This window comes from Pseudophryne corroboree, chromosome 1, assembly GCF_028390025.1.
Source record: "Pseudophryne corroboree isolate aPseCor3 chromosome 1, aPseCor3.hap2, whole genome shotgun sequence".
NCBI classification, from domain to species: domain Eukaryota; kingdom Metazoa; phylum Chordata; class Amphibia; order Anura; family Myobatrachidae; genus Pseudophryne; species Pseudophryne corroboree.
Window position 1 is genome coordinate 561,639,567 of NC_086444.1, and position 18,381 is coordinate 561,657,947.

The 18,381-nt window shown below is 47.6% G+C and overlaps 1 protein-coding gene across 3 annotated transcripts in view; it reads right to left on the reverse strand.

Moving 5' to 3' along the window:
• The window catches only part of FOCAD (focadhesin), an 872,056-nt gene that overhangs the window by 37,457 nt on the left and 816,218 nt on the right, over positions 1–18,381 (reverse strand). For all 3 annotated transcript variants that reach the window (XM_063914161.1, XM_063914160.1, XM_063914162.1), the window contains one exon: positions 7,022–7,102. In XM_063914161.1, coding sequence (XP_063770231.1) covers positions 7,022–7,102 — 81 coding nt within the window. The remainder of the gene's footprint in view (positions 1–7,021; positions 7,103–18,381) is intronic.

An 18,381-nucleotide genomic window follows, 5' to 3' on the forward strand; every position in this document is an offset into this window, starting at 1 on the left:
GCGTTCAACCGCCATGCCGTCAAACGCAGCCGCGGTAAGTCTTGGAACAGACATGGGCCCTGTTGCAACAGGTCCTGCCTTAGAGGAAGAGGCCACGGATCTTCTGTAAGCATTTCCTGCAGATCCGGATACCAGATCCTTCGTGGCCAATCTGGAACAATGAGGATTGTTCTCACTCCACCTTTTTCTTATTATTCTCAACCCTTGGGTATGAGAGGAAGAGGAGGAAATACATAGACTGACTGGAACACCCACGGTGTCACTAGGGCGTCTACCGCTACTGCCTGAGGGTCTCTTGACCAGGCGCAATAACTCTGCAGCTTTTTGTTGAGGCGGGACGTCATCATGTCAATCTGTGGCAGTCCCCACCGAACTGCAATCTGTGCGAAGACTTCCTGATGAAGTCTCCACTCTCCAGGACGTATGTCTGGTGAGGAAGTCTGCTTCCCAGTTGTTCACTTCCGGAATGAACACTGTTGACAGTGCTCTTACATGATTCTCCGCCCAGCAAAGAATTCTAGTGGCTTCCGCCATCGCCACTCTGCTCCTTGTGCTGCCTTGGCGGTTTACATGAGCTACTGGGGTGACGTTGTCTGACTGGATCAGAACCGGTTGGTCGCGAAGAAAGGTCTCCGCTTGACGTAGGGCGTTGTATATGGCCCTTAGTTCCAATATGTTGATGTGAAGACAAGTCTCTTGACTTGACCAAAGACCTTGGAAATTTCTTCCCTGTGTGACTGCTCCCCAGCCTCGGAGGCTCGCGTCCGTGGTCACCAGGATCCAGTCCTGAATGCCGAATCTGCGGCCCTCTAGAAGGTGAGCACTCTGCAGCCACAACAGGAGAGATACCCTGGCCCTGGGGGATAGGGTGATCAACTGATGAATCTGTAGATGTGACCCGGACCACTTGTCCAGTAGGTCCCATTTGAAGTCCTCGCATGGAACCTGCCAAAGGGAATGTTTTTCCCAGGACTCGAGTGCAGTGATGCACTGACACCTGTCTTGGTTTCAATAGGTCTCTGACTAGAGTCATGAGTTCCTGGGCCTTCTCTATCTGAAGTTAAACCCATTTCTGGTCTGTATCCAGAATCATACCCAAGAAGGGCAGACGAGTTATAGGAACCAACTGTGACCTCGGGAAATTGAGAATCCAGCCGTGTTGCTTTGACAACTTCAGCGAAAGTGACACGCTGTTCAACAACTGCTCTTTTGATCTCGCACTTATTAGGAGATCGTCCAAGTATAGGATAACTGTGACTCCTTGCTTGCGTAGGAGCACCATTATTTCCGCCAATTACCCTGAAATTGATGACAATCCTGTACCGCAATTGTCAGGTACGCCTGATGGGGTGGATAAATGGGAACATGAAGGTATGTAGCCTTTATGTCTAGATACACCATCAAATCCCCCCCTTCCAGGCTGGCGATGATCGCTCTGGGCGATTCCACTTTAAATTTGAACCTTTTCCCGTATAGGTTCAGAGATTTGAACCGTACGGTTTCGGGACTACAGCCAAGGTTGAGTCATAACGCCTTCCTTGTTGCAGGAGGGGAACCTTGAGCACCACCTGTTGGAGATACAATGTGTGAATTGTATTTAATATTATCTCCCCTTCTGGGGGAGAAGCCGGTAGGTCCGATAAGGAAAAACCGGCGAGGAGGCACCTTTCGAATTCCAGCTTGTAACCCTGAGAAACAATTTTTATTGCCCCGGGATCCACCTGTGAGTGAACTCAGATGTGGCTGAAGAGTCGAAGACGTGCTCCCACTGGGACGGACTCCCTTAGCTGAGCTCCAGCGTCATGCGGTGGATGTAGTAGAGGCCGGGGAGGACTTCTGTTCCTGGGAACTAGCTGTGCCCTGTGCCCTCTGGTAAGAAAGGACGCTCCTCGTACTTTCTTGTTATTCTGCGACCGAAAGGACTGCATTTGATAATGTCGTGCTTTCTTAGGCTGTGAGGGAATATAAGGCAAAAGATCAGAATTACCAGCTATAGCTGTGGAGACCAGGTCCGAGACCCCTTCTCCACACAATTCCTCAGCCTTGTAAGGTAAACCTTCCATATGCCTCTTTTAGTCGGCATCACCTGTCCATTGCATGTTCCACAGGACACGTCTAGCAGAAATCGACATAGCGTTGACTCTAGAACCCAGTAGACTAATGTCTCTTTGAGCATGTTTTATATATATATATATATAAGACAGCATCTTTTATATATATATATATATATATATATATATATATACTAGGGTCAATAACATGGTATCCTTATCTAGGGTTTCAATCTCCGCTGATAAGGTATCTGTCCACGCTGATACAGCGCTATAAACCCATGCCGACACAATCGCCGGTCTGAGTAGTGTACCAGAATGTGTGTAAATGGACTTCAAAGTACTTTTACTGCATGCTATCTGCAGGATCCCTGAGAATAGCTGTTAAGTCAGCGCTACCTTTTGGGTAAACGTGACAAAGCTTTGTCCACCCTAGGGGAAGATTCCCATCGTATCCTGGCCCTAGTAGGGAAAGGATACTCCCTGAGAATTCTTTGTGGGAATCTGCAGTCTCTTGTCTGGAGATTCCCGCTCTTTTTCTTCATGAGAGGAGGGAAATTTACCTCAGCTTTCTTCCCCTTAAACATGTGTACCCTTGTGTCAGGGACAGATGAGTCATCAGTGATATGCAAAACATCTTTTATTACAATAATCATATATCGAATACTTTTCTGGCAGTTTTGGCTGTAACTTTGCATTATCGTAGTCGACACTGGAGTCAGACTCCGTGTCGATATCAGTGTCTATTATTTTGGATAGTGAGCGTTGTGAGACTCTGAAGGTCTCTGCGGCATAGGGACAGACATGTGTAGATTCACTGTCTGTTCTCTAATCTTTTGTGCAATAAATTTACCTTAGCACTTAATTTCACATATCCAATCAGGTGTCGGCGTTGTCGACGGAGACACCACTCACACACACATGTGCTCCATCTCCTCCTTAGGAGAGCCTTTTACCTCAGACATGTCGACACACACGTACCGACACACCACACACTCAGGGAATGCTCATCTGAAAATAATTCCCCCACAAGGCCCTTTGGAGAGACAGAGAGAGAGTATGCCAGCACACACCCCAGCGCTATATGACCCAGGAAAAAACACAGCAATTTAATGTTTACCCAGTAGTGCGGTTATTATCTGCGCCAAATTATGTGCCCCCCCTCTTCTTTAAAACCCTCTCTTCTACCGTGGTATAACCAGGGGAGAGTCCGGGGAGCTTCCTCTCAGCAGTGCTGTGGAGATAAACATGGCGCTGGTGAGTGCTGAGGGAGAAGCCCCGCCCCCTCGACGGCAGGCTTCTGTCCTGCTAAAAGTGTAAAATTGGCGGGGGCTCCTGCATATATACAGTGTCCAGCTGTATATATGCTCCTTTTGACAAATAAGAGGTTTATATTGCTGCCCAGGGCGCCCCCCCCCCCCCCCCCCTGCGCCCTGCACCCTTACAGTGACCGGAGTATGTGAGGTGTGTGGGTGCAATGGCGCACAGCTGCAGTGCTGTGTGTTACCTCAGTGAAGATCATGAAGTCTTCTGACGCCTCTGAAGTCTTCTTTTCTTCTCATACTCACGCGGCTTCTATCTTCCGGCTCTGCGAGGGGGACGGCGGCGCGGCTCTGGGACAGACCGCTAGGGTGAGATCATGCGTACCAATCCCTCTGGAGCTAATGGTGTCCAGTAGCCTAAGAAGCAGGACCTGCACTCAGAGAGTAGGGCTGCTTCTCTCCCCTCAGTCCCTCGATGCAGGGAGTCTGTTGCCAGCAGAGCTCCCTGAAAATAAAAAACCTAACAAAATACTTTCTATCAGCAAACTCAGGAGAGCTCACTGAAAAGCACCCAGCTCGTCTGGGCACAGTTTTAAAACTGAGGTCTGGAGGAGGGGCACAGAGGGAGGAGCCAGTGCACACCCAGGTCTTAAGACTTTCTTAAAGTGCCCATGTCTCCTGCGGAGCCCGTCTACCATGTCTCCTGCGGAGCCCGTCTATCCCCATGGTCCTTACGGAGTCCCCAGCATCCTCTAGGACGTTAGAGAAATAATTGTTAGTCGCTGGTTTATTGCTTTCCCTTAAAAGAATCCTCAGCAATACAGTGCAGGTCATCTTTTGTAACTCATTTACAGAGGGGGAACCAAGATGAGAAGACCGATAAAGCTATATCAATGGGACACCACTATTCAATCTAGGAGACTAAGGTTGGGTACACACAAACGATATCGGGCCATTTTTGTCGTTTCCGGGCAAACTGGAACAACAAATTGAGCATATTGTTAAGTGTGTAAGCCTGATTGCGCACTCCCGCAGGTCTACTGTGATATCGTATATGATACATCTCCTATACTGCGCCATCATCCCCTGCATTGTGCAAGTGTGTACACACTGCACAATGCAGGGTCCCGGTGCCCATAGGATCGGCTGGGTACACATTGTTCCAAAGTGTACCTGGCCTTAGGGATTCTTTTAGTAGGATTGACATTATTGTTTAAAATCGTAATTTAAGGACTTCATGCTAAGAACGGTCATAAAGAAAATAAATAAATGTCCTGGTTTTTGATAGTGACTGGATAAACCCTTGGAGTTTGTCTAGATCTGAGAGCTAAAGCCAGGAGGACCTCATTCTGGGTGATGCAATATATTAGCTCCAATAAATCATAGAAAGCTGGGGGAAAAAACAATATTTTCTGCACACTCCAAGCTACATATTTTGTTTATTTAACTATTAACTATTTCCATACCTCACTTCCTTATGACAGAAATTTAAGACTAAAGTTAATTGTCTGTATTTCAGTGGGAAGGAATAGAGTTTCTTAGCTGTATTTTTTTTTCTGGGAATAGTTACATATTTAAAGATTTGCCAAACAAATTTTGAGTTATCTATCTTGTCTACCTTTTTTATTAGAGCACTTTGAAATGGCTTGTTTTTCAATTTTTCACCTATACTGACCTCTAATATCTCTGGTGGGGGACCTGATAAAAATGTCAAATTCACAGCATACAGCACTCCATAAGGGGGTAACTGTAAAAAAAAAATTTGGAGTTTGATATTCCATGTGGAACAAAGCTACACTAAGAGCATGGAATATGAAACTCTGTATATATATATATATATATATATATATATACACACACACACACACACACACACACACACATATATATATATATACACACACACACACACACACACACACACACATATATATATATATTTTTTACAGTTACCCCTCATAGAGTACTGTGTATGCAGTGTGTAGCGAACACCCATTTCATATTGGAATGGGCATAGCTCAAAAATGGTATTCTTCAAATGTATATTGTACAGGAAAAATGTCATTGACAAAACTCTATCTATCTAAGGGTACCCCTAGGTATGAGCATGTCATTTTCATATGCTACAACTAGTCACGTTTATGGTGCAGAACAGTGGTTCCCAAACTTTTTGAGTCACGGTGCCCCAGAGTATCAGAATTTTTCCACGGCACCTCTAGGCCAAAAAGTTTCTTACTCAGAAATTTAGAGAAATATCTTAAATTACGTAAATTGTGTTTACATGTCATCCTTAGGTTCAATGATATGGTAAGGGACAGGATTCACTTCAGTTTGTCAACATATTTTATGACTGGAAGCCACAAGCACTGTTTTTTTCTATTACATTGACTGTAAATAATTTAAATTGGTCCTGGACCACCAACCCAGCAAGTACCCCAAGGCACCCAAGGGTGGCACAGCACACAGTTTGAGAACCACTGGTGTAGAGATATAGGTCTTCTCAAATTGGATAGCAAATGGTTAGGGAATATAAACACCAGACCACACAGACAAACTGTTAATAACCCTGTGTTCAACAGTGATCAGAGACTGGGGTTTGTTTGTAACACCACAGAGGGTCAAGCCACCAAAAACACTGGGGTAAATTGACTAAGATGGGAGCTATATTTAAGATGGGATGTTGCCGAGAGCAACCAATCAGATTCTACTTCTCATTTATCTAGCACCTTCTAGAAGATAATACCTGGAATCTGATTGGTTGCTATGGGCAACATCCCATCTTAAATAGAACTCCCATCTTACTAAATTTACCCCACTGTGTCCAAGACACGTTAAATCTTCTTCCTGAACATGTTGTAAAACAGGTCAAAAAGCTGTTGACACAAGCCTGGACTCAATCGTCAAACACAGTAAAAGAGACCAGGGGATCCACCCTTGCTCATGTGACCAAGGGACCTGTAATACAACCTGCCGATCAATCAATTATGGTACTGAAAGGGTTAATGTAATCCCAAGGTTGGGAGCGGAGAGTAACTGCGAGTTAGCTTAAGTATGAGAGGCACTCAATACAAAGTATTTATGGTTGGGAGGAGGATCAGGAGACGTGATCACAATGCAACCAAGTCCTAGGAAGAGTTCTCACTTCCGCCATCGTTCAACCCTATCCAGGTGATCTGAATGTTGTTTTTCTTCCCTTTATTTGTTTTTGGAAATTGTTACAACCTGTGTGATCTTTTAAAACTATTATAATCCTGTAACCTTTTTTGTACTATAAGCTTTGAAGACATTTTTGAATTAAATAAAAATTCTAGTTCAGGTTCTGTGTTTTTAATCCAAGTTCTTGAGTGGCCCATGTTACACAATTTTCAGTATACATAATGAAGTGTGCGGGTGAGAGCAGACGCTTGCCCTGGACTTTGGCTGGTGGCAGTGACAGTGCTGATTAAGCGCTCACGATGAGGTAACTGATAAACGTCACAGGCGGCGATTCTCAGATTGGCATATCTGGAGGATCGGCCTGCTGGACCATGACGCTGTGAATTTGAAATTTTAACAGGTCCCAACCAGAGATATTAGAGGTCAATTCTATATACTTGTGCGGATATTGGTATGAAAGTATCCATTATCTACGTGGCATATACAGTTTGCTTTACTTAATGTACGTAAACAATACATGTATCACGGCTGCATGCCAAGAGCAAACAGTACCTTTCTTTCCGGCTGAAATTAGGAAATCCACAACGTTTCGTATTAAACTTCTTTCAGGCAGGTAGCTGAAATCTGGGGGAACTGTAATCATAAAATGAAAAGACTTGAGTAAAACATTAATGCACTTGGGTGGTGGCTCAGTGGCAACATATGTCTTGGGTTTTATTCTGGCCCAGGGTGCCTTCTGCATTCAATTTGTATGTTCTACCATGTGGGTATACCAGTTTCCTCCCATTGGCCAAAGACACTTATGTAGTTTTCTTGTTTTCTGAATAATAAAAGCAAAGAAACCGGCACTCGTGGATGTGTGCCTGAATTTGGAAATCACCACTGGGAAAAGGACTGAGGCGAATGAATAAACATGTAAAGCGCTATGTAGTACGGCTGTAACATAAATAAAGGATAAGGAGATTTATGGTAGACTTACCATGGTTAAATCTCTTTCTGCGAAGTACACTGGGTTCCACAGGGAATACATCGGGGTGTAGAGATGGATCTTGATCCAGAGGCACCAACAGGCTAAAGCTTTAGACTGTCCCAGGCTGCATTGCAAAGCCTCATCTATATAACCCTGACTCCAGGCACTGTGAGCTCAGTTTTAGTTAGCCAGTCCAATGCATAAGCAGGTAAAAGAGAAGGCAGATGTTAGTCACATAGAACCACGTTCTCACGACAGGAGAAGGGACCAGCGGCTAATGCCATACAAACCCAAAGACGCTAAGTGCGTCAGGGTGGGTGCCCTGTGGAACCCAGTGTACCTCGCAGAAAGATTTAACCATGGTAAGTCTACCATAAATCTCCTTTTCTGCAGCGGGGTACACAGTGTTCCACAAGGAATACACCGGGGATGTCCTAAAGCAGTTCCTCAAGGGAGGGGACGCACCTTAGCGGGTATGAGAACCCGGCACCCAAAGGAAGCATCCTGGGAGGCGGAAGTATCAAAAGCATACTGGGGTGGATGTATTAACCTGGAAAAGGTATAAGGAAGTAATAAACCAGTGATATGTGCAAGGTGATAAAGGCACCAGCCAATCAGTTCCAATATGTAAATTAACAGTTAGGATCTGATTGGCTGGTGCCTTTATCACCTTGCACATATCACTGGTTTATCACTTCCTTATGCCTTCTCCAGGTTAATACATCTGCCCCAGAACCTAATAAACGTGTTCACTGAGGACCACGTAGCAGCCTTGCACAACTGTTCTGTGGACGCACCACGGCAGGCCACCCAAGAAGGTCCAACAGACCGAGTAGAATGGGCCTTAATAGCAGCAGGAGCCGGGAGCCCAGCCTGCGCATAAGCTAGTGCAATCACCATTCTAATCCATCTGGCCAAGGTTTGCTTATTCGCAGGCCAGCCATGTTTGTGGAAACCAAAAAGTACAAAAAGGGTATCTGACCTCCTGATAGAGGCAGTCCTCTCCACATAAACACGGAGAGCCCTTACCACATCCAAAGACCGCTCTTTGGAGGACAAATCAGAAGAGATGAAGGCCGGAACCACAATTTCTTGGTTAAGGTGAAAAGATGACACCACCTTAGGCAAATAACTGGGACGAGTTCGGAGAACTGCATGGTCACGATGAAATATCAAAAAGGGTGGACCACAGGACAAAGCGCCTAAGTCCGAAGCCCTTCTGGCAGAGGCAATAACCAATAAGAAAAGGACCTTAGCCGTAACCATTTAAGGTCCACTGACTCAAGAGGTTCAAACGGAGACTCTTGCAGGGCATTCAGGACAACAGACAGATCCCATGGAGCCACAGGAGGGACATAGGGAGGCTGAATCCACAGTACGCCCTGAGTGAATGTATGAACATCAGGAATAGATGCAATTTTTCTCTGAAACCACACCGACAAGGCAGATATGTGAACCTTGAGGGAGGCCAGACGAAGTCCTAAATCCAGGCCTTGTTGCAAAAAAGCCAGAAGTCTGGAAGTACTAAACATGTAAGCATCGTAGTTCTTAGCAGCACACCAGGTGAAGTAAGAATTCCAGTCCCTACAATAAATCCGTGCAGAAGTCGGTTTGCGGGCCTCTAGCATAGTCTGGATAACTGCCTTGGAGAAACCTTAGGCCCTCAGGAGTGAAGCTTCAAGAGTCACGCCGTCAAAGCCAGTCTGGCCAGGTCCAGGTAGACACAAGGGCCCTGAACGAGGAGATCTGGGCATTGAGGAAGTAGAAGAGGACGCTCTATCGATAGACCCTGCAGGTCTGAGAACCAATGCCGTCTGGGCCACGCTGGAGCAACTAGAAGTAGTAATCCTCCTTCCGTAGTACCCTGGGCAGGAGTGACACTGGAGGGAACACGTAGCCGAAAGTTCCATGGAATTGCCAGTGCATCCACAAACGCTGCTTGAGGGTCCCTTGTTTTTGATCTGAAGACCGGAACTTTGTGATTGTGTCGAGACGCCATCAAATCTACATCTGGTAGACCCCACTTGTCCACTAGGAGTTGGAAGACTTCTGGATGAAGACTCCACTCTCTGGTGTGCACGTCCTGGCGACTGAGGAAGTCCGCTTCCCAGATGAGGACCCCCGGAATGAATACTGCCGATATTGCTGGCAGATAGAGTTCTGCCCAACAAAGGGTTTTTGACACTTCCATCATTGCTATGCGGCTTCGAGTGTTGCCTTTATGATTTATGTACGCCACCGTGGTGACGTTGTCTGATTGTACTTGAACAGGCCTGTTCCATATCAGAGGCAGGGCAAGAGTTAAAGCATTGAACCCTGCCCGCTATTCCTGAATGTTTATCGGGAGGAGAGATTCCTCCCTGCTCCACCGACCCTGGAGAGAGTGTTGCTCCAGCACCGCACCCCAAGCCCTCAGACTGGCGTCCGTAGTCAGGAGGACCCAGTTGGGAATCCAGAAAAAACGGCCCCTGCTCAACTGCTGGTCCTGTAGCCACCAGGTCAGTGACAGACGAACCTCCGGAGTCAAGGAAATCATGTGAGACCTGATCCGATGAGGCAGGCCATCCCACTGGGAAAAGATTAACCTCTGTAGAGGGCGAGACTGAAATTAAGCGTACTCCACCATGTCGAACGCCTATGAATGAGGACTTGCATCGCAGAGTGTATAGACACTCTTGGGCGAGAGAGGAAGCATCTTATCCTGTCCTGAAGTTTCAGGACTTTCTCTGGAGACAGAAACAGTCTTCGTCTGTGTGTGTCCAGCACTGCCCCCAGGTTCACCATGCGCCGAGCAGGGACCAGCGAGGACTTCTTCCAGTTGACAAGCCACCCGTGGGCTTGTAGGAAGTATACCGTCAGTTGTAGATGACTGAGGAGGACATCTTGGGAGGTCGCCAGGATCAACAATCGTCCAGATATGGCAGGATCCTGAATCCCTGATGATGCAGATGGGCCATAACCTTGATGAAGATCTGAGGGGCCGTAGCCAGTCCAAACGGCAGAGCCTGGAACTGATAATGAAGGATGCCAATAGCAAACAGCAGATATTGCCGATGCGATATGGCAATAAGTATATGCAGATAAGCATCTTGTATATCCAGGGTACCATAAAATCTCGGGGTTCCACGGCCAGTACAATCAAGCGTAGCGTTTCCATACGGAACTTGGACACTCTTACAAATTTGTTCAGTGATTTGAGGTTGAGTATAGGCCGGGAAGACCCATTGGGATTCGGGACAAGAAACAGGGTCAAGTAGTATCCTCCGCCTCTCTGGGACAGGGGTATCGGCACTACCACTCCTGTATCAAGGAGGGAACGCACAACCAGGGGTAGAGCTTGCGCCTTCAATGGGTCCAAAGGGATAACCGGCGTAACCATGAGATACGACTTCTCGCACCCATGCGTCTGTAGTGGTTTTTAACCAGACCTGGGTGAATTGCAGAAGTCGGCCTTCCACCCTGGGATCCCCCAGGGGCAGGCCCGCCCCATCATGCAGCAAGCTTGTCATGTTTGGAAGCAGGCTGACTGGCAGCCCAGGATTATTTTGCTTTGGGCTTAGTGGGTTTGGGAGCTCGAGCTTGTCTCGGGTAAGCCTGACCTTTTGCTTTCCCTTAAGGTTGAAAGGAACGGAAAGTGGTACTCTTTGCCTTCTGTGCAGAAGGATTAGTATTTGGGAGAAACGCAGTCTTAGAAGCCGCTAAGTCAGTTATAATCTTATTCAGATCCTCCCCAAACAGGATGTCTCCCTTAAAAGGGAGTACCTCCAAGGTCTTTTTGGAGTCCAGGTCCACTTTTCATGACCTCAACCACAGAATTCGGCGAGCCAGGATGGACATAGTCGACGTCTTGGTTGCCATTACACCTGCCTCAGAGGACGCCTCCTGAGGCGGTGGCAATATGAGACAGATATTGTCTGGCAGTGTCAGATATATCCTGAGGCAGCTCTTCCTCTATTGCCTGAACCCATGCTTCAATTCCTTTTGCGGCCCAGGAGACTGCTATAGTGGGTCTATGTACAGCACCTGTAAGGGAGTAAATAGACTTCAGGCATCCTTCGACACGCTTATCTGTCGGTTCCTTCAGTGAGGTGACAGTGGTGACAGGTAGAGTAGATGACACCACAAGTCGGGTGACATGGGAATCCACCGACGGTGGATTTTCCCACTTGTTACACAACTCAGCGGAGAGAGGATAACGAGCTAGCATCTTTTTAGACAGGGAGAATTTCTTTCCTGGAGAAGACCAGGGTTCCTGACTTATGTCAGCCAAATGGTCAGAATGTGGTAAGACTACTTTAGTTACCTTCTGATGTTTAAATTTATCAGGCTTCTTAGACGCAGTAGTGGGATCTAAATCATCATCGATTTGTAGAATCAGCTTAATAGCCTTCACTAGGTCAGGGACATCAACTTGCGTAGTAGTTTCCTCGTCAGAAGCGAATGTAATCAGTGTCTGACGGATCAGTATACTCCCCATCCTCATCAGAAGTATCATCTGAGATATTAGTGGATTGTCAGGATGAGGCGGCCCGCTTAGATGACCCCTTGACCGCAGGAGGGAGGTGGGGGAGGTTTTTGTCTAACCAAAGACTGATTCAATTGTTGTATCTGGGTAGACAGAGTAACCACCCAGGGTGGATTACCCATAGGGACAATATGTGGCTGCAATGGCACAGGAGGTCCCAAAGGGGGCGTAAGGCGTGTCACAAGCGTATTAAGAATATTTGAGAATGCCGTCCAAGGTGGCTCCTGATTAGCTACAGGAGCAGCGGACTGACTGGTAGATGTATAGCACATATTACACAGACCATCATTCAAAGCTTCCCCCTCAGGCATATCCCTGGCGCATGCGCTGCATGATACAGGAGTGTCCGCGGATTTCCCGCCCTTTGTGTTAGACATTTCAGTAAATGTAACCACAAAGCGTATGAGTACGATACAGCAAGATAGAGTACAATACCTGCAAATAAATCCCCCAGTATGTGACAGCGTACAAAGAACACAACACCAGCATCTAAATCCGGTACTATGTGACTGCGTACACAGTACACAACACCAGCGAATAAATCCGGTATGATGTGACTGAGTACACCGTAGAATACACTTAATGGTAAATACTGTACAGCACTATATATGAGACCCTGATGCACCTAGTCCTAGGGTACAGAATAGTGATAGATACAGCTGGGATACACTGAAAGTGAAATCCACACGGCAGATACAGGCACACACAGTCACAGTGACAATGCAGATAATTATTTTAGTCAGACAATAAAACTGCACTGGACTAGATAATAGGATTTTAATTACCTACCGGTAAATCCTTCTCTCGTAGTCCGTAGAGGATGCTGGGGTCCATATTAGTACCATGGGGTATAGATGGGTCCACTAGGAGACATGGGCACATTAAGAGTTTAATAGTGTGGGCTGGCTCCTCCCTCTATGCCCCTCCTACCAGACTCAGTCTAGAAACTGTGGCCCTCATTCCGAGTTGATCGGTCGCAAGGCGAATTTAGCAGAGTTACACACGCTAAGCCGCCGCCTACTGGGAGTGAATCTTAGCTTCTTAAAATTGCGACCGATGTATTCGCAATATTGCGATTACTAACTACTTAGCAGTTTCAGAGTAGCTCCAGACTTACTCTGCCTGTGCGATCAGTTCAGTGCTTGTCGTTCCTGGTTGACGTCACAAACACACCCAGCGTTCGCCCAGGCACTCCCACCGTTTCTCCGGCCACTCCTGCGTTTTTTCCGGAAACGGTAGCGTTTTCAGCCACACGCCCCTGAAACGCTGTGTTTCCGCCCAGTAACACCCATTTCCTGTCAATCACATTACGATCGCCGGAGCGAAGAAAAAGCCGTGAGTAAAAATACTTTCTTCATAGTAAAGTTACTTGGCGCAGTCGCAGTGCGAACTTTGCGCATGCGTACTAAGCGGATTTTCACTGCGATGCGATGAAAAAGAACGAGCGAACAACTCGGAATGAGGGCCTGTGCCCGAGGAATTGAGGAGTCCGTAGCAACTGGCACCACAATAGGTTGGTTGATATGAAAAGCCGACACAACCTTTGGAAGGAATTGCTGACGTATCCGGAGCTCAGCTCTATCTTCATGGAAGATCAAGTAGGAGCTTTTACAAGACAAAGCCCCCAACTCCGACACACGTCTAGCAGAAGCTAAGGCCAATAAAGTGACAGCCTTCCACGTGAGAATCTTGACCTCAACCACCAGTAGTGGCTCGAACCAATCCGACTGGAGGAACTGTAACACCACGTTAAGATCCCAGTGTGCCGTAGGTGGCACAAAGGGAGGCTGGATGTGCAGAACCCCTTTCAAGAAAGTCTGAACCTCAGGGAGGGAAGCGAGTTGTTTCTGGAAGAAAATGGATAGGGCCGAAATCTGGACCTTTATGGATCCCAAACTCAGGCCCATATCCACACCTGCAAGCGTCCCAGTTGAAACTCCACCGTAGGAAACTTCTTGGATTCACACCAAGATGCATACTTTTTCCAAATGCAATGGTATGTTTAGACGTTACTCCTTTCCTAGCCTGTATCGGGGTAGGAATAACCTTGTTCGGAATGCCCTTCCGAGCTAATATCTGGCGTTCAACCTCGATGCCGTCAAACGTAGTCGTGGTAAGTCTTGATAAGCGGATGGCCCCTGTTGCAGCAGGTCCTCCCGAAGAGGAAGAGGCCTCGGATCTTCCAGCAGTAGATCCAGAAGATCCGCGTACCAAGCCCTTCTTGGCCAGTCCGGAGCAATGAGGATTGCCTGAACCCTTGTTCTCTTCATGAGTTTTAGAATCCTTGGAGTGAGTGGAAGTGGAGGAAACGCGTACACTGACTGGAACACCCACAAAGTCACCAGGGCGTCCACTGCCACTGCTTGCGAATCTCTTGACCTGGAACAGTACCTCCAAAGCTTCTTGTTGAGACGGGAGGCCATCATGTCTATTTGGGGTACACACCAAAGATTTGTCACCTCTGTGAACACCTCCGGATGGAGGCCCCACTCTCCTGGATGGAGATCGTGTTTGCTGAGGAAGTCTGCTTCCCAGTTGTCCACTCCCGGAATGAAGATTGCTGACAGCGCCAACGTGTGCCTCTCTGCCCAGAGGATGATTCTTTTTACATTGCAGCTCTGCTCTTCATGCCGCCCTGTTGGTTTATGTAGGCCACCGTCGTTACATTGTCCGACTGCACTTTAATGGCCCGATCTTGCACAAGATGTGCCGCTTGTAGAAGACCGATGTACACGGCTCTTAGTTCCAGAATGTTGATTGGAAGAATGGATTCCAGACTTGACCACCTTCCTTGGAAGGTCTCCCCTTGGGTGACTGCGCCCCAACCTCTGAGACTTGCATCCGTGGTTAGAAGGATCCAGTTCTGAATCCTGAACCTGCGGCCCTCGAGAAGGTGAGGCAATTGTAGCCACTACAGAAGTGAAATCCTGGCTTTTGGTGACAGAGGAATCCTCTGGTGCATGTGCAGATGAGATCCCGACCACTTGTCCAGAAGATCCAGTTGGAAGGACCGTGCATGAAATCTTCCATACTGAAGAGCCTCGTAGGCAACCATCTTCCCCAGAAGGCGAATGCACTGATGAACAGATACCCGGGTAGGCTTCAAGACATCCCAGACCATAGCTTGGATCACCAACGCCTTTTCCACCGGTAGAAATATTCTCTGCACTTCCGTGTCGAGGATCATCCCCAGGAAAGACAATCTCCTTGTCGGCTCCAAATGTGACTTTGGAAGATTCAGGATCCATCTATGTTCCCTGAGCAGTCGAGTCGTCAGAGCAATGGACTGCAATAACCTTTCCCTGGAAGATGACTTTATCAGGAGATTATCCAGATAAGGATTTACATTCACCCCCTGCCTGCGGAGGAGAATCATCATCTCTGCCATTACCTTGGTGAATACCCTCAGTGCTGTGGAGAGGCCGAATGGTAGTGTCTGGAACTGATAGTGACAGTCCAACAGCGCAAATCTGAGATAAGCCTGGTGTGGCAGCCAAATCGGAATGTGGAGGTATGCATCCTTGATGTCCAAGGACACCAGAAACTCTCCCTCCTCCAGCCCTGAGATCACCACTCTCAGAGACTCCATTTTGAACTTTAATTTCCTCAGATAAGGGTTTAGCGACTTCAGGTTTAAAATTGGCCTACCGAACCATTCGGTTTCGGTACCACAAACAGGTTTGAATAGTAACCCTGGTTTACCAGATGAGGTGGAACTGGAATAATTACATCTGACCTTTCTACTTTGTGAATGGCTTCCTGAAGGATAGCCCTTATTGTCTGCAAAGCTGGCAGTCTTGATTTGAAGAACCTGTAGGGTGGAAGCTCTTGAAACTCCAGTTTGTACCCCTGGGACACAATATCCTCTACCCAGGGATCCAGACCGGACGACACCCAGACGTGACTGAAACGTCTGAGTCTTGCTCCCACCTGCCCGTTCTCCAGGCAGGGAGGTCCACCGTCATGCTGAGGATTTTGAGGATACAGAGGCAGGTTTCTGGTCTTGGGAACCTGCCGGTGCCGTTTTTTTGTATTTTGCTTGCCCATCTCTGAAGTGGTAGGAGTCTTGGACTTTTTAGCTTTTGCAGACCGAAAGGACTGCATAGAGGACATAGAAAAAGGTTTCTTCGCTGTCTGAGAGGCTGAGGGAAGAAAGGTTGACTTACCAGTGGTTGCCGTAGAGATCCACGCATCCAATGCTTCCCCAAATAGAGCCTGACCTGTGAAGGGTAGGTTCTCCACACTTCTCCTGGATTTCACGTCTGCAGACCATTGGCGTAGCCAGAGTCCCCTGCGCGCTGACATAGCCATGGACGATGTCCTTGCAGTCAGATTACTCAGGTCCTTCATGGCCTCCACCATGAAACCTGCAGAATAAATAAGATTTTACTCACCGGTAAATCTATTTCTCGTAGTCCGTAGAGGATGCTGGGAACTCCGTAAGGACCATGGGGAATAGCGGCTCCGCAGGAGACTGGGCACAACTAAAGAAAGCTTTAGGTCACCTGGTGTGCACTGGCTCCTCCCACTATGACCCTCCTCCAAGCCTCAGTTAGGACACTGTGCCCGGACGAGCTGACATAATAAGGAAGGATTTTGAATCCCGGGTAAGACTCATACCAGCCACACCAATCACACCGTATAACTCGTGATACTATACCCAGTTAACAGTATGAATATAACTGAGCCTCTCAACAGATGGCTCAACAATAACCCTTTAGTTAGGCAATAACTATATACAAGTATTGCAGACAATCCGCACTTGGGATGGGCGCCCAGCATCCACTACGGACTACGAGAAATAGATTTACCGGTGAGTAAAATCTTATTTTCTCTGACGTCCTAGTGGATGCTGGGAACTCCGTAAGGACCATGGGGATTATACCAAAGCTCCCAAACGGGCGGGAGAGTGCGGATGACTCTGCAGCACCGAATGAGAGAACTCCAGGTCCTCCTCAGCCAGGGTATCAATTTTGTAGAATTTAGCAAACGTGTTTGCCCCTGACCAAGTTGCAGCTCGGCAAAGTTGGAAAGCCGAGACCCCTCGGGCAGCTGCCCAAGATGAGCCCCCTTCCTTGTGGAATGGGCTTTTACAGATTTTGGCTGCGGTAGTCCAGCCGCAGAATGCGCCAGCTGAATTGTGCTACAAATCCAGCGAGCAATAGTCTGCTTAGAAGCAGGAGCACCCAGCTTGCTGGGTGGATACAGGATAAACAGCGAGTCAGTTCTCCTGACTCTAGTCGTCCTGGAAACATAATTTTTCAAGGCCCTGACTACGTCCAGTAACTTGGAATCCTCCAAGTCCCTAGTACCCGCAGGCCCTACAATAGGTTGGTTCAAGTGAAAAGCTGATACCACCTTAGGGAGAAACTGGGGACGAGTCCTCAATTCTGCCCTATCCATATGGAAAATCAGATAAGGACTTTTATATGACAAAGCCGCCAATTCTGATACACGCCTGGCCGAAGCCAAGGCCAATAACATGACCACTTTCCGCGTGAGATATTTTAGATCCACGGTTTTTAGTGGCTCACACCATAGTGATTTTAAGAAACTCAATACCACGTTGAGAACCCAAAGTGCCACTGGAGGCACAACCGGGGGCTGAATATGCAGCACTCCTTTTACAATGTCTGAACTTCAGGTACTGAAGCTAGTTCTTTCTGGAAGAAAATCGACAGAGCCGAGATCTGTACCTTAATGGAGCCTAATTTTAGGCCCATAGACACTCCTGCTTGTAGGAAATGCAGAAATCGACCTAGTTGAAATTCCCCTGTTGGGGCCTTTTTTGGCCTCACACCAAGCAACATATTTTCGCCATATGCGGTGATAATGTTTTGCAGTTACATCTTTCCTGGCTTGAATCAGCGTAGGAATGATTTCCTCCGGAATGCCCTTTTCCTTTAGGATCCGGCGTTCAACCGCCATGCCGTCAAAACGTAGCCGCGGTAAGTCTTGGAACAGACAGGGCCCCTGCTGCCGCAGGTCCTGTCTGAGCGGCAGAGGCCATGGGTCCTCTGATATAATTTCTTGAAGTTCTGGGTACCAAGCTCTTCTTGGCCAATCCGGAACCACGAGTATCGTTCTTACTCCTCGCCTTCCTATTATTCTCAGTACCTTTCGTATGAGAGGCAGAGGGGGGGAACACATAAACCGACTGGTACACCCACGGTGTTACCAGAGCGTCCACAGCTATCGCCTGAGGGTCCCTTGACCTGGCGCAATATCTTTTATAGCTTTTTGTTGAGGCGGGACGCCATCATGTCCACCTGTGGCCTTTCCCAATGGTGTACAATCCTTTGGAAGACTTCTGGATGAAATCCCCACTCTCCTGGGTGGAGGTCGTGTCTGCTGAGAAGATCTTCTTCCCAGTCGTCCACTCCGGGAATGAACACTGCTGACAGTGCTAACACATGA